The sequence below is a fragment of the Elephantulus edwardii genome, unplaced genomic scaffold, assembly GCF_000299155.1.
Source record: "Elephantulus edwardii isolate Elephantulus edwardi_28Jun2011 unplaced genomic scaffold, EleEdw1.0 scaffold00196, whole genome shotgun sequence".
NCBI lineage: Eukaryota > Metazoa > Chordata > Mammalia > Macroscelidea > Macroscelididae > Elephantulus > Elephantulus edwardii.
The window spans coordinates 6,370,079-6,392,242 of NW_006399946.1; the positions used below are offsets into that span (position 1 = coordinate 6,370,079).

The 22,164-nt window shown below is 43.5% G+C and overlaps 1 protein-coding gene and 1 pseudogene across 1 annotated transcript in view; one reads left to right on the forward strand and one right to left on the reverse strand.

Moving 5' to 3' along the window:
* PTPN2 (protein tyrosine phosphatase, non-receptor type 2) overlaps positions 1-19,389 on the reverse strand; it is a 140,161-nt gene extending 120,772 nt beyond the window's left edge. Inside the window, exon 1 of the mRNA XM_006897021.1 lies at positions 19,316-19,389. Coding sequence (XP_006897083.1) covers positions 19,316-19,384 — 69 coding nt within the window. The 5' untranslated portion in view covers positions 19,385-19,389. The remainder of the gene's footprint in view (positions 1-19,315) is intronic.
* A 1,126-nt stretch (positions 19,390-20,515) lies between these two features.
* LOC102864393 lies at positions 20,516-21,630 on the forward strand (annotated as a pseudogene).
* The last annotated feature ends 534 nt before the right edge of the window (positions 21,631-22,164 follow it).

Below are 22,164 nucleotides of genomic sequence, written 5' to 3' on the forward strand. Positions count from 1 at the left end.
AGGTGGATTGATTCAGTGACTGGGATAATTGGGATGGGAGTGTCAGAGACAGTGCGATTGGCACAGGAGAGAGCGGAGTTTAGGGCTGTTATACATAGGGTCGCTATGAGTCGCAGGCGACTCGAGGGCACATAACAACAACAACAATTATTATTTTGTATGCGTGTACCGTCAAATCAGATCTGACTGGTACAGGAGGAGATTGTCCCTCCTTCTCTAGCAGAGCATCTGGTGGATTTGAACTGTGCACTTCTGGGATTGCAGTGCAGCTTCTTGCCACTAGGCTACCAGAGCTCCCCTAATAATGTGTTTCTTTTAAAAAAAAACAATAATTCTGTAAAAGTAAAGAGTCAACAGCTCAACAGCTACTTTAAGTAATAGAAGACAAAGTAGGTTAAGGAAAAAAGAAACAATCAAAACAGAAACTTATTTTTAAGAATATAAACAATAATAATATATTTTTTATTTTATTTTAATAATTTTAATGACCATTTATAGAGATTTTGGATTTCCATTCATTCATTGTTGTATTTTTCTACCTGCCCACCCCTCCCCCCAGTTCGCTCTTTTCTTTGAAAAGTAAAAGAATTCCATCCACCAGATGCTTTGCTGGAGAAGTAGGAACAATCTCCTCCTGTACCAGTCAAATCTGATTTGACAGTATACACACAAATAATAAAAATTAAAAAAAAAAAAAAGAATTCCTTCACTAGTATACAATCCCCACCCTACCCCCGCCACTCCACTATGCAACCTTCATTCTGGACTCTTGTCATAACCATAATATCCAATCATATATTGCTTTTAAACTGTTCTCTCCCATATCTGTTTCAATGCAGTACACATAATTTATTCAATTTTTCTCAGTCTCACCCCAATCCTGATGTCAATCCCGTTCTACAACAGTGGCACTATGCAATATTTGTCCTTTTGTGACTGAGATATTTCACTCAGTATAACGTCCTCCCGGGTCACCCATTTTGAATAATATTGCATGAGTTCCTTGTTTTTCAATGCAGCATAGTACTCCATTGTGTGAATGTACCACAGCTTCTCTATTCGTTTGTTAATGGGCATTTAGGTTATTTCCAGCTCTTTGCTATTGAGAACAAAGCCCATCAACGTGGGTGTATATCTGCATGAGTGGCAGTTATGGTTTCTTTAGGGTATATTCACAGTAAAGGATCTGTTGGGTCAAATGGTATGTCTATTTGCAACTTTCTGAGAAAGCACCATACAGCCTTCCACAGTTGTTGCACCATTTTGCACTGCCACCAACAATGAATAAGGGTTCCAGGTTCTCCACAACCTCTCCAGCATTTGTTGTTTGCTGCTCTGTTAAATTTTGCTATTCTTACTGGCGTGAGATGATATCTCATGTAACGGAGCAAGTCCCCAGAAAAGACCACCAAGCCAATTAGCCTAATTAACAAAGTTTATTTCGAGTTCGAACCCAGGCTCCCACTTGCTGACACAGCAGCATCCACCCGAGAGCCCTCCCTGAGACAAAGTGAGCCCTCCCTTTTATACTTTCTTGCTTTTTTGTCTAGCTACACAGTTTATGATTGGTTACTTATAGAAGTCCCAGTACTAGTTTGCTCTTTATTGGTTAGCCATAGCTCAGGGAGGCAGTTTGGAGACTTGTTTGAGCCTAATTGGTGGGGAAGCAGCTTGGAGACCTATTTGAGTCTGACTGGTTACTACAGACACAGGGCTGCAGAAAAAGTCTCTTATGTCCTTGAAGAAGAGTTCCACTTTATGGAAGTCGGCCAACAGAGTGTGGTTTTATCACAGGTGGGGGAGGTTGTTCTCTGGAAACTAAGCAAGCGCAAGCGAGTGGGATGGAGGTAGCTGCACACTGTCAGAAACTGAGTTTTTGATATTTGATTCTTACATCTCATATTTGTTTTCAATGATATATTTTTTTAAGATTATAAGCAATATCATTGTCGAGTCTGTCTAGAAACTGTGACATGGAAGCAAGTTTTGCTGTATGTATAATCACCAAAATTTAGAATTCACACACTGGTAACATTTTTCTCACAGCACATAGAACTAAAAGCAAAGGGAGAAGTGTATTTCTTCATTCAGTAATTACTCACTGAGTAGCTAACATTCCAAGGCCAAAAAAAAGCCCAACATGTGCTGAGGAAAAAAATGGGGAAATGACACAAACCTCAAGGACTAGACTGAAAGTAGGCAGTATGATTTAAACCTTAACAGAAAACCATACAGAAGGCAAAGGGAGCAAAAAAAGTACCATATGACTTCTTTTACAGGGCTACACTACGTCAACGGTAAAGTGAATAAATGCCATCTTTGTCGCTAACTGCATGGTGAGGACAAACACAAATCTAATTTCCAAAATGTAACCCTTCTTCACCTTCCCACTTTTCCATCCTCATGGTCAATCATGTCTCTCCAACTCTTGCACCACAGAGATCACAAATTAGACAGCTCTCAGACTAGCTGCCAGTGTAGCATTTCTCTGATCCTAGTTACCCAGATTTAGGTCTGGGCTTGCCCAACAGGGAAATGGCAACCCCTAAGAGATACATCAGAGAACATAGCAACATATTTCTAAAACAAAAGACATAAATGAAGATATGCAATCAAGCAAATTAACTGCTTGCATCAAAAAAGATTTATCAGAGATGAGTATATACCTAAGCAAAAGGGAAAGAGAAAACATCCAGCCAAGGCAAATTTATAAAGGTCCTAAAGTAAAAGCAAAAAGTAGCATATTTTAAGGAACACAGTGGGCAAAAGGAAGGAAAGTTTAAAATCAGAGGTAGAATTGTCAAAGCATTCATTGTAAAAACTGAAGAGTAAGGAATATTACTTGGATTGCCAAGAGAGTAAACAAGTCTCTCTTGTTTGTGCAACCAAGGCATTCCTTTGAGAAAATGATGATGAAATATACTCTCACATACTTTGGGCATGTTGTCAAGAGGGATTAGTCCTTGGAAAAAGATATCATACTGGTAAAGATGGTCAGAGCAAAAGAGGAAGATCCTGAACAAGATGAAATGACACCTGAATGACCAATTGGGCCCGAGCATGGCAAATATTTTAAGAACTCATGATAGAGTTAGGTTCAGATCCACTTTTACAGTGTCTCTTAGAGCCTTAGCTGACTCAATGGCACCTTAGGGTTTAGGGAGAGGCCCAGTGACAAGAAGCTGGGCTACAATCCCAATGCCACATGGTTTGAATCCAGCAGCTGCTCCGTGGGAGAAATATAAGCAATCTCTTCCCATGCAATTAACTGCCTCTGAAAACCACAGAAGGGTCAAGCTATTGGTCTGTTCTGACTCAATGGTACACAACATCTTGAATCTGGACCTCATCCAGCCAGGGCTTCATCCCTGAGACGTATGCATCCAATTATGTCTTAGTTATCTAATGCTACTATAACAGAAACATCACAAGTGAGATGCTTTAACATTTATTCTCCAACAGCTCTGGTGACTTCGTGGTAAGGAACTGCACTGCTAACACATGAAGTTCCAGTATGAATCTACCAGTCATTTCAATCTCTGCCCTTGCAAAACTCCTGAAAATATCCCCAGAGTGAGTGAGACAAAAGGATCACCATCCTTGTCTCTAAGGAACACTCTGGTTGCATTTCCTTCAAGACTTGTTGTTTTTGGAAGTCCATGGGATTGTTAATACTCTGCCCACACCACAGTTTAAAGGTATCGATTCTTCTGTCATTTTTATTCAATGTCCAACTTTAAGACGCAAAGAAAGAAAAATAAAATACCATGCATATGAAGGTATGCTTAGAACAGGTGTACCTTAGTATTTAAACTGACATCTTTGCTCTTCAGAATTTTGAAGAGGTCCTTGACAGATTTCCTCAGTAGAACATACCTTTTGATTTCCTGACCATGGCTACCATGGACGTTGATTGTGGATCCAAGTAAAACGAATTACTGACAACTTTAATGTTTTCACAACCTATTAATTATGAAATTGTCTATTAGTCCAGTGGTGAGGATTTCTGTTTTCTCAGTGTTGAGATGTAACCCATACTGAAGACTGGTTGGGGGCCATTTTTACGTTCTCCACTCCTGGGCCCTTGCGATCCCTCTCAGACCATGCAATAAAGGCCTGTTTCTTGGGACCAGTTTCTTTCTTTCTCTCTCTTGCCCTCAACTCTTTTTTCTACCTAACATATGGTTCCCTGACTGGGAATCAACCTACCTGGGAAGAATGTCCAGTTACAGGTCAAAATCTCCATTCTACTTCTCCACAACTAGCCAAAAAGGGAAGCAAGCCGACCCACCAGGCTCGGTAACAGCTAAACAGTGGCCGGTCACAACCTGGAGCAGAGCTTAGCTGCCCTCTTGGAAAAGCAGCTCCCGCAGTCTTATTTACGCATGCACAGCAAGAGCCTGCCAGGGGTCTTTACCGGTCCGCTTTGTACCCTCCCAAATATTGTAGTCTGATCTTCTACGATAAGTTCTTCAAGTCTTCCTTACTTTCTGCAAGCAAGGTTGTGCCATCTGCGTAACACAGGATGTTGATAAGACTTCTTCCAATCCTGTTAACACATTTTCCTTCACATAATCGATTTTTTTAAATTATTATATTAATTTACAAAATTGAGATATATTGTTTTTCAGACAAGATTTTCCCAATTTCCCTTATCCCTGCCACCTGTAAAATTGTACAACCCCACGGTTAATCCTCCTGCTGCCCCATAAATCCTCATCCCTCTGCTTCCACCCTCCTCCCCATCGTCATATGCATTCTACAACAATGGTTTTATACAATATTTGTCCGTAAGGGACTGAGTTAGTTCACTCAGCATAATGCTCTCCAGTCCCTCCAAAGTTAGGTAATATTAACAAAATCATTACTCCTACATGCTGTGTAGTATTCCACTGTATGAATGTACCACAATTTCTCAATCCTTTCGATTGTGATTGGATAGCTGGGCTGTTTCCATGTTCTTGTGATGGTGAATAACACTACTATGAACACTGGTACAAGTCTCCACTTGTGCCTCAATTCTCATTTTCTCAGGGTATATTCCAAGCAGTGGAATAGCTAGGTCATATGGAATTTCTATGTTCAGCTTTTTGAGGAAATGCCAAACTGCCTTCCAGAGTGGTTGTGCCATTTTACAATCCCACCAACAATGTGTAAGAGGTCCTATTTCCCCACCTCCTCCCCAACATCTATTACTTGCTGCTCTGTTAAACTTTGCTATTGTTACTGGAGTGAGATGGTACCTCATTGTGGTTTTGATGTGCATCTCTTTTATTGTTGGTGAATGTGTCTGTTTGCCATTCTAACATCTTCCTCTGTGAAAATTCTTTCCATGTCTTTTGTCCATTTTGTGATTGGGTTATCAAGTCTTTTTCTTGTGGAGTTCCAAGAGTACTCTGTAAACTTTTGTTATGACACTCTCATCTGAGATGGTAAAACCAAATGTTTGTTCCCAGTTTTCTTTTCACCCTGTGGGAAAAAGTTTTTGATGTGCATAGGGATTTAATCTTTAGAAGGTCCCATTCATCAATTTTATCCTCTTCAGATTTTGCATTTCTGGCTGTATTTGACAGTCTCTTTATACCAGAGACTAGGCCTTCTAAGCTTGATCCCAGTTTGTCTCTTTAGGAACTTTATGGTTTGGGGCTTTATTCCCAGATCTCTGATCCACCTTGAGTTGATTTTTCTGTATGGTGTGAGATGTGGATGCTGTTTCAGCTTTCTGCTGGTGGGAAGTCCAGTTCTGTCAGCACCAATTGTTGAAGTTGTCATTTCCCCCTTTAATAGCTTTGTTCTTTGTTGAATATCAGTTGACCATAGACAATCAGGTCTATTTCTGGGCTCTCAATTCTGCTCCTGTGGTCTATGTGCCTGTCACTGTACCAGTACCATGCTGTTTTGGTTACTACCGCTGTGTAGTAGGTTTTTCCAAATTCTTGAATGATATGCTCAGAATACAAACTGAACCAGTATGCAGAAAGGTTACAACCCTCACTCATATCTTTTCTGATTTTAAGCCTTGCTAGTTTCCCTTGTTTTGTCTAGACAAATGCTGCTTGGTATATATAGGGAGTTTTTATTTTGATTTTTTTCCTGTTGTGTACCAACAAGTTGGATCAGATTGGCACAGGAGATTGCATCTCCTTCTCCAGCAAAGCATCTGGTGGATTCGAACCAAGTGCCTTCAGGATTGCAGCACAGCTTCTCACCAGTTGGCCACCATAGCTCTCTGGTACATATAGGTTTTGAATGAGCAAAGTATTCGAAGATTCTTATTCTTCTCCATGTTAATCACAATTTGTTATGATTCAGTAAAATGACTTTGCACAATCAACAAAACAAGTCAATATCTTTCTTGTATTATCTGCCAAGATCACCTGATATCAGCAATGATATGTATCTTTGGTGCCACTGCCTTCTGAATCCAGCTCGAATTTCTTGTAGTACAAGTCCAAATTTAGGGATCCAGCCCTAGTGAAGATCTTCTCTGTTGGCTATGGATGAAAATCTATCTTCTTCAGCTTCTGTAGGTCTGGTATCCCCTGAAAGTGTTCTGACATTCCCGAGTGTTCGAGATCTTTGACATACAGGGGGCTAGTCCAAAAAAATTCTATCACATTCCTTGCAATTCTTTCTTGGTGGTATTGAGGTTCCCCATCTTGACTCACTGTCTTCCTCTTTCACCTTTGGTGAACAGAATATACTTTAATGGAACTCTTAAACCCAATTAAGGCTGAGATAGGACTGGGAGTGTGGCATTCCACACTTCATCTTCCTACAACTATTTGGTTTAACAAATCATGGGGAATCATGACACATTTTCCCCATTACATCAATATGTATGTATATTTTAGGGAACACAATTAAACCCATGACATTTCACCCTCTGTCCCCCAAAAACTCATGTAAAACACTTTTGCTCCACCATTACCATCCCAGAGTCTTAAAACCAAACCCAGCTATCAACAACGAATGAATAGAGAAGCTCTGGTATACTCACACAATGGAATACTATGCAGCACTGAAAAACAAGGAACCCATAAAATATGCAAAATGGATTACTCTGGAGGACATTAAGCTTAATGAAATATCTCAGTCACAAAAAGACAAATATTGGATATGGTCACTGTTGTAAAACGGGACTGACTACAGGGTTGAGGAAAGGCAGAGAAGGAGGGGAGGAATGATGTATACTGCATTGTAACAGATGAGGAAGAGAACTGTTTAAAAGGGATATACAATTGGGTATTATTGTCATGACAGGAGTCCAGAATGAAAGCTGCACAGTGGCATGGACTTGGGGGGAGGGACTGCATAACAATGAAAGAGTTTTACTTTTTTTTTTTTTCAAGAAGACTGAACGGGAGGGGCAGGGAGAAAGGTGCAACAATGAATGGCTGGAAAACCTATGTCTCTGTAAACGTTCATTAAAATTAATTTTTTAAAAAAGATTACTACAGGGGAGCTCTGGTGGCCTAGTGGCAAGGAGCTAAAACTACAATTCCAGTGGTGAACGGTTAAAATCCACCAGATGCTCTGCCGGGGAAGAAGGGACAATCTCCTCCTGTACCAGTCAGATCTGATTTGATGGTACACACACACAAAAATAATAAAATTTAAAAAAAAAAAAAAAGATTACTACAGGAATTTGTAGGGTGCATTGGTACAAACAGCAAGGTGCTCCAAGGGGTCGTGATTGGCCTACAGGCCCTGTTGCAAACCAAGTGCGCCACGGTCCACCTCACGACCCTCCTCTGCAAGTCCTACCATGGGGGCCACCTTACCATCCGCCTCGCCCTGGGTGGCTGTACCAACTGACCCTTCTACCGTATTGTGGCTGCTTTCAGCAAGTATGCCAGGGATGGCCACTTCGTGGAGCAGCAGGGCTCCTATGATCCGTTGCCCAACACGCATGGAGAGAAGACTGTGGCCCTCAACCTGGAGAGGATCCGACCTTGGCCTGGCTGCGGCACCCACCTCACTAAGCCCATGGAAAAGCTGCTGGGTCTTTCTGGCTTTTTCCCTGTGCATCCCATGAAGATCACTAATGCTGAGAGACTGTGGAGGAAATGGGCACGTGAAGCCCTCTTAGATACTCAGAAGACAGATACAGAGACTGCTCAAAGAGAAGCAAACTGACTTAGGTGTGCACACCAGTGAGATTGACATCACCAAAGTCTTTTTAAAACACGTAAAACTTTCACTTTTTTTTTAGATTTAGAAGTTAATAAATGGAGTTTTCCAACTCATTCATGCCCTTCTGAAGACAGGAAAAGTTGGTGGGGCTCTTTTATCCTGGCTTGAGCTGGGCCCTGGAAGGGGCATGTTCTTGTCCGACATGGTCTAGAACTGAGTCTAGGTATTAATTTGTTTTTTTCAGCCTTAGTTGTAGGAATGACTGGCTGTGGGAGAGTTGAACATTTGGGCTGGACTCTAGGTCTCTTGGACATCTTTTATCAATTCCAATGTTTCCCTTCCCAAACCAGCATGTCATGTCCCATCCCAAGTCATTCTTTTCTTAATCATTTATGGTCATTCAGTTAGCATAAGAACACAGTAACCCATTGTTTTTGAAATTTTTTTTTAATTATATTTTATTAATTTTCATAAACATTTACAGAGATTTTGGGCTTCCACTCATTCATTGTTGCACTATTCTCTCTACCCTCCTCCCAGTTTGTTCTTGTCCAAATGCCACAGTGCTTGTCAAAGCCAGTTCTGATTAATCTTCTTTGTCAGTGTATCCTTTGCCATTCCCTATCACTCCTCCCTGAGAGAGACTTCACCCTGAGTCATAAGGAAAAGGGGACGGCGTATTCTCTTAGCTACTTCCTGCTGAAAAGGGACGCTGTGGGTTTCAGGGTGAAGATCTTCTCTCACTACTCTAAAGGGCCCCTTTGGCAGTAGGAAACACATAGACTATTATAGAGACTGATTTTGGAATTCAGATGCACTCTTATTGATTGTGCTTGGCTGTACATGTACATATCCTTCAAGATGTATCATGGGGGTGTTGCAACCTAGAAGACACAAATTTGACTAACAAGTTATAAGTACACGAGTCCAAAAATTATGGAAAAGTAAAAGAAAAGATTCTTTCATTGTTTTACAAACCCTCCCCCAGGTCCCCTCCACCATGCAGCCCTCGCTCTAGTCTCCTGTGATGACAGAAATACCCAGTTACATCTCTCTTTTAGACGGTTCTCTCCCTCCTCTGCTTCAGTGCAGTATACATTATTGAACCCATCTTACTCAGTCTCTCCCTAACCCCAAGGACGGTCCCATTCTACAACAGTGGCATCATGTAATATTTCTCCTTTTGTGACTGGGATATTTCACTCAGCATAATGTTCTCCAGAGTCAACCATTTTGAATAATATTGCATGAGTTCCTTGTTTTTTAATGCAGCATAGTATTCCATTGTGCGAATATACCACAGCTTCTCTAGCCATTCGTTTGTTGATGGGCACTTAGGTTGTTTCCAACTCCTTGCTATTGTGAACAAAGCTGCAATAAACATGGGTGTGCATATATCTGCTTGGATGTCAGCTATGGTCTCTTCAGGGTATATTCCCAGTAGTGGAATTGCTGGGTCAAATGGTATCTCTATTTGCAACTTTTTGAGAAAGCGCCATACTGCTTTCCACAGGGGTTGCACCATTTTACACTCCCACCAACAGTGAATCAGGGTTCCAGTTTCTCCACAACCTCGCCAGCATTTGTTGCTTGCTGTTCTGTTAAATTTTGCTATTTTGACTGGGGTGAAATGATATCTCATAGTTGTTTTAATTTGCATCTCTCTTAGGGCTAGGGATTTTGAGCATTTCTTCATGTGTTTGTTAGCCATCTGAATGTCGTCTTCGGTGAAGTGCCTGTTCATATCCTGTGCCCATTTTTCTATTGGATTATTTACCTTTATCTTGTTGTGGTGCTCAAGTATTTCATAAATTCTGGATATAAGCCCCTTATCTGATATGTTATTACCGAGTACTTTTTCCCAGTCAGTGGCTTCCCTTTTTGCCCTACTGGAGAAGTTTTTGGATGTGCATAGGGATTTGAGTCTTAGAAGGTCCCATTCATCTATGTTATCTTCTCCTGGTTGTAGCTTGTTTTTGAAATTTGATACTTAGTCATTCTTAACCAGAATGTCAAATTTTTAAAAAGAGATTGCTAGTTGCTTCAGCGACTTTGATAGTCTGTTTTTAAAATTTTTTTATTGTGATTTTAACTAAAGTTTACAGAAAAGTTGTTTTTTTACTTCATTCATTGTTGGCTATTTTCCTCACTCCCCCCCCCCGTTTGCTTCTTTTAAACAAATAAATATTCACTGTTATGTATTAAAAAAAAAAAAAAGATTACTACAAAAAAATCACACACCCAAATCCAAATTTTATCCTGGACAAAATTCCTACCTATAAACTTAGAATGCAAATAATCTGCTTCCAAAAGTATGTGAATGGCACAGAAACAAAACAGATTACTTTCACTACAAATGGGAGAAATAGCAGAGAAAAGGACAATATACACCAAGCAAGTCCCAGAAGAACACTTTACAATAATCCTCAAGGCTCTTAAAGGACTGTTACTTCAGAAACAAATGGCAGGTCTGGGTTAGTCTGTCTTCTTCTGGAAGCTCCACTGAAAATGACCCTGCTGTTATATGAACTATCAGCTTCCAACATCACAGCACATACAAACCACATGGTACGGCAAACAGACAAGTACCATACCCATTACAGCACACTATAAAACAGAAAAGCACACACCCATGTTTATTGCAGCTATGTTCACAATAGCAGAGTTGGAAACAACCTAAGTGCCCATCAACAAACGAACTGACAGAGAAGCTATGGTATAGTCACACAATGGAATACTATGCAGCGTTGAAAAACAAGGAACTCATGTAATATTATACAAAATGGGTGACCCTGGAGGACATTATGCTGAGTGAAATATCTCAGTCACAAAAGGACAAATACTGCATAGTGCCACTGTTGTAAAACAGAATTGACATGGGGTGGAGGGGAGACTGAGAAAGATGGGATAAATCATGTATACTGCATTGAAACAGACATGATTAGCTATTATTGTCATGACAAGAGTCCAGAATGAAGGTTGCATAGTGGAGTGGACTTAGGGGGAGGGACTGTATAACAATGAAAGAATTTTACTTTTCAAAGAGAAGAGAAAACTGGTGGGAGAGTTTGGGCAAGGAGAAAAGTGCAACAATGAATGAATGGAAATACAAAGTCTCTGTAAACTTTCATTAAAATTGATTTAAAAAAAAAAAACAGAAATGCAGACAAATATCCAAATAGCTACAAGAAATAATTTTTTTTTAAAGCTGCTGGCCTGTAATGGTATATCCCAACAGTGCAGGAGAAGACTGGAATTGGGTACCCAGTCAAGTCAGAGTTTATGCTAATTTGAGTGGTGACTGAGGCCCCAAGATGTGAAATTAAGTCACAGACAGTTTCTCTTATGGTTTAGAGGTGTGCTGAGAGGTGAGGAACCCAACCTGGGGCAGAATTTCTGCTGGTCTCTTAGGAGCCTAGGCTAGTTGGCCTGCTGAAGGTGGTCTCTGCCAGTCTAGGAGGTCAGAAAACTACCATGAGATGAATACCCTCAGCGAGAGGAAGTCACACAGTGACTGCAACAATGGCTCAATAATAGCAGCTATCATGAGAATGGTACACAGTAAGACAAAATTCCAATGTGTTGCTCAGTGTTGCTATGAGTTATACTCAACTAGATGGTACGTTAACAACTGCAACAGCCTCAACAATCCTCTATTCTCTGAGACCAGAGAATAGGCAATGGTTCTATCCTTCTAGCTCTGAGTGTTGGCCATTTTATCTGTACTCAGTATGAAGGCCCCTAGGACACGGCTTCAGCTCTCCCTCCTAGGCCCACAACCCTGCTCTCTGACCTTTAGTCCAACTGAGTAATGACCCCATCTCCTTGTCCCAACAAGTCTCATTCTTCTTGGACATGCTAGTCCCGCCCTCACAACTCTCAGCAGCTGCACTATCTCAACAGCAATCCAATCCTCCAGAAACCAAATTGCAGATATCCTACTCTTTAAAACCTAAGAAACTGCAACCTCACCCTTAGAAACCCTAGAAGCTGTGGCCCCACTTTTGAGACCCTAGAGCAGCTCTCCCTCCCCTGTTTCCTGGCCTCTCTCTTTGCCACTGTCCTGCTCTAGCAAATGCTACAAAGTTCTTTCACTCTACCAATAAATGCCCAGAAACATGCCACTTCGGCAGGCAGCACAGGCTCAAAACTATGTAGCCTTTGGCAAGTCCAACTCTGACAAGAGCTAAAATGTACCTCATTCCACCAGAAAGTGGCCTTCCAAAAGTATTCAGCTTTCCTGCTCCATAGGCTAGCATGGCAGCCCTCCTGTACACAAGACAAGAAGTTGTGCTTATCATTTTAAAATTTAAATTTAAAATTCTCTACCTTTCTTTCTGAGCTTATCTCAGAAATGTTCTTTATATCTGTAATTCCACCAACAGTTCCTTCAAGGCAATATATGCTTTAAATGTTCTCAAAACTCACTGCTATCCAGACAAAACCAGCTCACAGTTAACTCTCCAGGAATTCTCAGAAAGCATAAATTGCCTGGGAGAAGACTACCCATCGCTCTCCCACAAAGCTGCTGGTGGATTCAAACTCCCTAAGAGACACTACTTTTTGTCAGCAGTGCTATTTCCTGTGGACTATACCATCAGAGTTCCCTTCTAAGGGACAGTTACTATTAAGTAACCTCAAGTCAAGACTCGTAATCTATCAACAATAGGTCTGAACTGTCTTATCCTGTACCACGCTTATCATCCTCAACACATTTAAGTCCAATGCCGCAGATACCATGTCAATGCATCTCATTAAGGATTTTCCTCTCCTCCACTCACTTTCCATGTTAGTATGATATCCCTTTCAAGGAATAGCTTCTCTTAACATGTCCAAACTGTGTGAGGTGAAGCTTCACCATCTCTACCTCCAAGTTAATACTGTACCTTTTCCAAGACAGATGTCTTTGTTCTTCTAACAGCCCACAGTATATTCACTCCTCTCTAACACCACAACTCAAATGCCTCCATTCTCCTGTCATTCTTATTCACTGTCCAGTTCTCAGATGCATGGAAGGTGACACCTTAATTAACCACTGTTAATTGTCAACAGCAGACTTTCCCAATGCTCTATGTCTCCCATTTACCAGACTACTGGTACAGATGCTGACTGTCGATACAAGCAAGACGAAATGACTAACAATTTGAATCTTTTCTCCACCCACCATGATGTTGTGTACAGATCCAGTGGGCAGAATTTTTGTTTTCTTGATGTTGCAGTGCAACCATACTGAAGGCTACAGTGCTCAATCCTCTGCAGCAAGTGCCCCAGGTCTTCCTCACTTCAGAAAGCAAGTTTGTATCATCTGCCTTCCTCTAGTCCTAAACTCCAACTCTTGAATGGTCTGCTCAGTATTCAGACCGAGTTGTTCCACAAGAGAAAGATGTGCAATCTCCTCCTACGATATTAACTGTCTCTGAAAAGCCACTGGAAGGTCATCTATGAGTTAGTTCCAACGCAATGGTATGTTACTGTTGTTGTTATGTGCCATCAAGTCACTTGCAAATCACAGCAACCCTATGTACAAGAGCCTTAAACGTCGTTCTATCCTGTGCCAACCTTGCCGTCTCAAACACAATCATTCCCACCTTTCCATTCACAGAATCGATCCATTTCATAGAGGGTCTTCCTCTACTGTGCCGTCCCTCTACTCTCCCAAACATGAAATCCCTCTCCAAGGACCAGTTCCTCCTTGCAAAATGCCCAAAGTATGTCAAACGAAGCTTCAGAATCCTTGACTCCAAGGAGCATTCTGGCTTCACCCTCTCCAGGACAAACCTGTTTGTTCTCCTAGCAGTCCATGGTATATTCAACACTCTTCTCCAGCACCACAGCTCAAAGGCATCAATTCTCTTTTCTATCAAACCTATTCACTATCCAACTCTCCGATGCACAACACATAATTGTAAAGACTACAGCCTGGATCAGGCACACCTTAGTCTCCAGTCTGACATTATTGCTCTTCAGTACTCATGAGAGGTCCCTCACAGCTGACTTTCCCCAATGCAATTCGTCTCCTGATTTCCTGGCTGCTATTACTGAGAGTGTTGACGCAGAATGAAATAAACAAAAATTGTTAACTATATCAATCTCTACAACAGCCATACTGATGCTGCCAATTGGCCCAGTGGTGAGAATCTTTGTTTTCTTGATGTTGAGCTTCAATCCATACTGAAGGCTGCAGTCCTTGACCTTCTGCAGCAAGCGCTTCAGGTCCTCTTCAGTTTCAGCAAGCAGGGTTGTGTCATCTGCATAACGCAGGTTGTTGATGACTCTTCCACCAATCCTGATGCCCCATTCCTTCTCATACAGCCCAGCGTCTCGGATGATCTGTTCTGCATACAGACTGAAAAGGTATGGAGACAAAATACATTCCAGACAGACCCCTTTCTTGATTTTGAACCATCCAGTGTCTCCCTGCTCTGTTCTGACGACTGCCTCTTGGTCCAAGAATAGGTTTCGCATTAGCACAATCAAATGTTCTGGGATTCCCATTCTTCTCAGAGTCAACCATAGCTTGTTGTGATCCAGAGTCAAAAGCCTTTGCATAGTCAATGAAGCACAGATAGACATTCTTCTGGTATTCTCTGCTTTCTGCCAAGATCCATCTAACATTAGCTATAATATTCCTAGTACCACGACCTTTTCTAAATCCAGCCTGCACATCTGGCAGTTCTCTGCTGACATACTGTTCCAAATGTTTTTGGATCATTTTCAGCAGAATCTTGCTAGCATGTGATATCAATGATATTGTTCGATAATTTCCACACTCTGTTGGGCCACCTTCCTTTGGAATGGGAATAAATATTGATCTCTTCCAGTCAGTTGGCCAAGTGGTTGTTCTCCAGATTTCTTGGCACAACTTGGTGAGCACATCCAGGGAGGGCAACATCTCTTTGTTGATATAAATCAACTGGTATGCTGTCAACTCTTGGAGCCTTGTTTTTTGCCAATTCCTTCAGAGCAACTTGAACTTCCTCCATCACCATAGGTTCTTGCTCATATGTTATTTCATGAAATTCCTGTGTCAGCCAATTCCTTCTGATACAATGACTGTACTCCTTCCATCTTCTTTTGATACTTCCTGGATCACTGAACATTCTACCCAAACTATCTTTAAGTACTGCCACCCGTGGCTTGTATTTGTTTTTCAACTCCTTCAGCTTAAGAAACTCTGAGAGAGTTCGGCCCTTTTGATTTTCTGACTCTAGCTCTCTGCACATTTCATAGAAATCTTCTATTTCCTCCTCTTGGGCTCTAGTTGTTGGTGCATATATTTGAATGATAGTGGTATTCACTTTAGTGTTGATGGGTACCATCGAGTTGGAACTGATCCATAGATGACACTCCAGCAGGTTTTCAAAGGCAGTTAATCAACTGAATGGAAAGAGACTGACCATCCTTCGCCCGCAGAGCAGCTGGTGGATTTGAGCTTCATGCCGTTAAGACTGCAGCACAGCTGCTTACCATTTGGCTACTTTCAGATGCTATTCACTCAATTTCAAAATCACATCCACATTTTTGTTATTTTAGAACAGCACCCCACTGTCATGATACCAAATTCTGTCTTAATCATCTAACAGAGATACTACAACCAACAATAAAGACAAAATCAACATTTCATGTTTTGCAAAAGGGACTCTCTTTTGAAAGAAGATTCTTTCGCAACTAATGGATACAATAACTGCTCTGCATTAATGTTAATAGTATTATTTCTTTACCTTCAACGGAAAAGGGGACTTTCTCTTAGACCAGCAATTACCAAACTAATTTCTGTACTCCTTTCTCATCTCCTATAATCTACAGCTGAAAGTTATTCCCCTTAAGTCACAACATATGACATACAAATAGCACCAGCTATCTCCACAATACTGATTAAGACCAGACCAACTAGTGTAGGTCACGGCCACTGACCAAAACTCTGTAGCACAAAATTAAAAAAAAACAACTAATCAAGGAACTTAAGAACAAAATCAAAGCTCGAGCTGTGATATTTAAGGATGCTTTTGGGCAGAATACTGAATGATCCAGGAAGCATTAAAAGATGCAAAGAGTATACAGAGTCATTTTACCAAAAGGAATTGGTGGACAAAAAAAGAATTTCATAAAACAGTGTGGTGACAAAGAAAGACATAAAAGCTGTTCTGAAGGAACTGGCAAAAAACAAGGCCCTAGGAATTGATGGTATACCAAGTGACATATTTCAACAAACAGATGCTTCCCTGGATGTGCTCACCAAGTTGTGCCAAGAAATCTGAAGGACAATCACCTGGCCAACTAACTGGAAGAGATCTTTATTTGTTCCCATTCCAAAGACAGGTGATCCAACAGAGTGCAGAAATTATCAAACAGTATCATTAATACCACATGCAAGCAAGATTCTGCTGAAAATTATCAAAAAATGACTGGAACAGCACATCAACAGAAACAGCCAGATGTGCAGGCTGGGTTTAGAAGAGGCAGTGGCCCTAGTGATATTATAGCTAATGTTAGATGGATCTTGGATGAAAGCAGAATACCAGAGGAATGTCTATCTGTGTTTCATTGACTATGCAAAGGCATTTGACTGTGTTACCACAACAAGCTGTGGCTAACTCAGAAGAATGAGAATCCCAGAACACTCGATTGTGCTTATGCAAAACCTAAACTTGGACAAGGAGGCAGTCGTCAGAACAGAGCAAGGAAACACCGCATGGTTCAAAATTGGGAAAGGATGTGTCCTATCTCCATAACTTTTCAATCTATATGCAGCACAAGTTATCACGGAGGCTGTGCTCTATGAAGAAAAATGCAGCATCATGATCGGTGGTAGACTCATCAACAATCTGCATTATGTAGATGACACAACCCTGCTTGCTGAAACTGAGGAGGACTTGAAGCACTTGCTGCAGCAATATGGATTGAAGCTCAACATCAAGAAAACAAAGATTCTCACCACTGGGCTGATTGGCAGCAGCATGACAGATGGTGGAGAGATTAACAGTTTTAGTTTGGTTGGCTCTACAATCAATACTCTTGGTACTAGCAGCCAGGAAATTAAAAGACCAATTGCAATGGGAAAATCTGCTGTCAGGAACCTCTCCAAAGTACTGAAGAGTAATGACATCAGTCTGGAAACTAAAGCCATAGTCTTTGCAATTACTTGTATGAGTCAGAGAGCTGGACAATGTCTAGGAATAACAGGAGAATTGATCCCTTTGAGCTGTGGTACTGGAGAGAGCATTCAATATGCATGGTCTACTAAGAGAACAAACAGGTTCATCCTAGAAAGTGTGTGCGAAACCAGGCTGCTCCTTAGAAGCTAGGATTCCGAAGCTTCATCTGACCTACTCTGGACATGTAACAAGGAGGGACTCCTTGAAGGGGGATGTCATGCTTGGAAGGACAGCGCAGGAGAGGAAGAACCTCAATGGAATGGACTGATCCAGTGACTGTGGTAATGGTGGTAGATGTGTCTGAGTTCTTAAGATTGGCACAGGAGATAGCAGGATTTAGGACTGTTGTACATAGTGTTAACTATGAGTTGCAGGTGACTCGATGGTACATAACAGTAACAACAAATAATCAAAGATTAACAGCTGACCATCCAGCAGGTTTTCTGAGGAGAATGTCCATCTTTCAGCCTCTCAGATTAATTTCAACTGTCACGGGGGCATGGACTTTAGCAACTCCCTAACTACTATGCCACAAGAAAACAAACTCCTCAAACTATGTGTAAAAACTCCTCACATTTGACTATCTGTCCCTACTTTAACAGCCTCCTGCAGTCTCCAAGATGGTGAGACCATGTAGGAAGCGCCTAACTCTGTCTCCTAAATTCCACTACATAATAAAACTGCTTTTTCCATTCCAATTTGTCTTAAACATTAGGCAGTTATTAAGTATGCCTTCCAAACTCTTTCCTTTTCATCTCTAAAAAAAATAGAAGGTATTGGCCACACCCTACAAGAAGGCACCTTTACACTGAATTAGGGTTGTGGTGGGATCCTTAAATAACTTAAAACCTCACCAGTAGGTTTTCAAAAGCTGTAAATCTCATGCCCATCCTTCTTTCTTGGAGCAGCTGGATTAGAATACTCTGTGGAGCTGGGGCCTTGTTATGTACCATAGAGTTGGACACCACCCACAGCTGACCCTCTAGCGGGTATTCTAGAGGCAGTATATCACACGGGAAGATGCTGTCCATCCTTCTCCCGCGGAGCATCTGGATTTAAAGTGCAGCCTTGGCGTTGGCAGCGTGATTCCTTACCACTAACCACAACCCACCAAGCTCTCTGATCCTAGGGATCGTCATGTGTACGGTACAGTCGGATCCTCCCACCACTACTGGGTTTAGGGTAACGGGAATCCAGTCCATAGTTTCACATTATATACATGTGAAGGGATACAATTTAACCCAGAACACTGAGTTCCAGAACACAGAGTAAATTCTATGGTGATAGTGATTTACTGGGCGTGGGAAGAAAGTGATGAGAATTGATTAGAAAGCTAAACTTGTAAAATTCGCTCAACTGTGTGCGCTTCACTGCATGCGAAAAGACAGACCAATTAAGGAAGTTACAAAGAGAACCAGACTCATTTAGCGTACAACCGAACTCTACTTCCATTTCGGGAAGTCTGTAGGTGACGAAGGCTCCACTAGTGAAACCCCGGGCTCGGAGAGTGTTCCGAGCGCGACTCACCCCAATGTCCCCAACCCTCAACGCGGCTTCCTGTGACCGGAGGGTAATACACAGAAGACACTGCCCGTACTGCCCTGCGAGGCAGGCTGTGGATTCGAAATCACACACCTTTGGGTTGGAAATGCAATTCCTTACCACTAGGTCACCAAAGCCCCCTTAAGCCTCGGCAAGACACGAAGACCGTGCCGCGTCCTCGGAGACGGACCCTGGGGCCCCAGGGAGACCCACCCCGCGAACCCCGGGCGTCCCCGACCACGTCCACTGCCATCTGCGCTTGCGCCTACGGAGCGCCTCCGCGTTGGAAGTCCTCCACCCTCAGAAGAAAAAGGAAGCCCAGCACGAGGCCAAGCGCCGCCACTCGGCGTCTGCCGGGCCGGCGGCCTGGGTACTTCCGCTTGCGGAAGGAAGAGGCGGAGGGGGCGGCGGAGAGAAGTCGGGCAAGCTCGAAATATGGTCAGGGAAGGGAAGAAAGCGGGGGCGCAGCCCCACCTACTCACCAAGTACAGCTGCTGCCAGCGATTCTGAGCGTCCAGCTCCTCAAATTCCCGCTCGATAGTGACAGACATGGCGGTAAAACAGAAAACCACCACTACCCGAGAATAGCCTCATGCCCTCCCTGTACAGATCCCGGGAACACTGGACGCAGAGCGCGCGCATGCGCCAGGCCTCCTCTCAACCCTGACGCCCCAGGCGCGGACTGTGGGGAAAGTACCTGGAGCGCTACACGTCAACACGTCTACGCTGCCGGAATGGCGGGGCGGGCCAGGGACGAGGCCTGGATGTGGGGGGCGGGGCCGCATCCCCACTTTGACGCCCCTAGCGCCAAGTGCAAGGAAGGTACCCAGTGCGCTATGCTTCAAGGCGTCAACTCGGCCAAGCCAGCAGGGCGGGGCAGGGGCGGGGCCAGGACGCGGGAGGCGGAGCCGCCGTCCTGCGCTGGACTGCTGGGAAAAGTACCTCGTGCGCATCACGTCAGCGCGTTATCGCGACTGAGCTGGCGAAACGAGCCAACCCGAGGTGGCCTGGCCGGCGCTCTCCACCACTGCACGCTAGGAGCCACGTGCGTTGCAGAAGTGAAGAAGCAAAATAAAAAAAAAAAAAAAAAGAAGTGAAGAAGCGAAAGCTCAGGGTACCTGGGTGTGTAAAGGTGCTGGGTTTGAGCGCCACTTGAAGCACATCTCCGGAATTTATCTTGTTACCTGGAGTTATCAAGGTCAGTTAACAAAATTCATCTGGACCCTCGCATGAGCATAACTAAGTGGTCTGGTATTCCCATTCTTCTAAATTTTAGACATAGGCAAATGCATTGTCGATAAGACCCAAACAGACATTCTTCTGGTTTTCTCTGCCTTCACCCAGGATCTGACATCAGCAATGCTATCCCTGGCCCACGGCAGCTTCTAAACCCAGCTTGAACTTCTGGCAGTTGACTGTCAATATATTGTAACCATGAAACTGACCTTCAAATTTTCTTACACGAGCTGGTGACCCGTGTATAGCTGCATCTATTAGTTGAAACATGTCTATTGATCATTCAGTTCCGTGGCGTTATTTTTTCCCAATGTCTTCCATGACTTGACTCAGGCTCACCTTGTCTTGAAAGTGACTTCTGACAGCCGACACCTCGTCCGCCCTGGAGCACAGGCCTCTTCGCATAGTCACCGCCACCGGTTTACACCCGCCACCCCCAGCTCACCATGGATGATGACATCGCTGCGCTCGTGGTCCGGCATGTGCAAGGCCGGCTTCGCAGGCGACGACGCCCCGGGCTGTCTTCCCCTCCATCGTGGGGCGCCCTCGGCACCAGGGCGTGATGGTGGGCATGGGCCAGAAGGACTCCTACGTGGGAGACGAAGCCCAGAGCAAGAGAGGCATCCTGACCCTCAAGTACCCCATCGAGCACGGCATTGTCACCAACTGGGACAACATGGAGAAGATCTGGCACCACACCTTCTACAACGAGCTGCGTGTGGCCCCCGAAGAGCACCCTGTGCTGCTGACGGAGGCCCCCCTGAACCCCAAGGCTAACCAGGAGAAGATGACCCAGATCATGTTCGAGACCTTCAACACCCCTGCCATGTACGTCGCCATCCAGGCCGTGCTGTCCCTGTATGCCTCTGGCCGAACCACTGGCATTGTGATGGATTCTGGCGATGGGGTCACCCACACTGTGCCCATCTATGAGGGGTACACCCTCCCCCATGCCATCCTGCGTCTGGACCTGGCTGGCCGGGACCTGACGGACTACCTCATGAAGATCCTCACCTAGCAAGGCTACAGCTTCACCACCACGGCTGAGCGGGAAATTGTGCGTGACATCAAGGAGAAACTCTGTTACGTTGCCCTGGACTTCGAGCAGGAGATGGCCACAGCAGCTTCCTCTTCCTCCTTGGAGAAGAGCTACGAGCTGCCCGATGGGCAGGTCATCACCAACGGCAATGAGCGTTTCCGCTGCCCCGAGGCATTCTTCCAGCCCTCCTTCCTCGGCATGGAGTCTTGTGGCATCCATGAAACTACCTTCAACTCCATCATGAAGTGTGATGCTGACATCCGCAAGGACCTCTACGCCAACACAGTGCTGTCTGGCGGTACCACCATGTACCCAGGCATCGCCAACAGGATGCAGAAGGAGATCACAGCGCTGGCCCCCAGCACGATGAAGATCAAGATCATCGCTCCCCCTGAGCGCAAATACTCCGTGTGGATCGGTGGCTCCATCCTGGCCTCCCTGTCCACCTTCCAGCAGATGTGCATCAGCAAGCAGGAGTATGACAAGTCTGGCCCCTCCATCGTCCACCGCAAATGCTTCTAGGCGGACTGTTTAGTTGCATTACACCCTTTCTTGATAAACCTAACTTGCGCAGAAAATAAAACAAAGGATGAGAATTGGCATGGCTTTATTTGTTACTTTTTTGTTTCTTTTTTAAATTTTTTAATTTTATTTTTTTTTTGGCGCTTGACTCAGGATTTAAAAACTGGAACGGTGAGGGTGACAGCAGTTGGTGTGGAGCAAGAATCCCCTCAGTTCTCCAATGTGGCCCAGGACTTTGATTGTACATTGTTCTCTTTTTTTTTAAATAGTCATTCCAAACAATCAACATGGCAGTGTGACAGGAAGCTCCTGCCTTTCCAGAAGCCTCTCTCTTCCCCTAAGCAGAAAAGCCCCATCCCTCACCCGGGTCCACACATGGACAGGGGTGGCAGGGAGCATTGCTTTTATGTAAATTATACCTTAACCAGGTTTTTGTTAAAAAAATCTTCCGCCTTAATGCTTGTTCTTTAGTTTTTGTTTTTTTTCAATAGCCATTAGTGGCCCTACTTTTTTTGGGCCCTTTGCCCTTTCCCT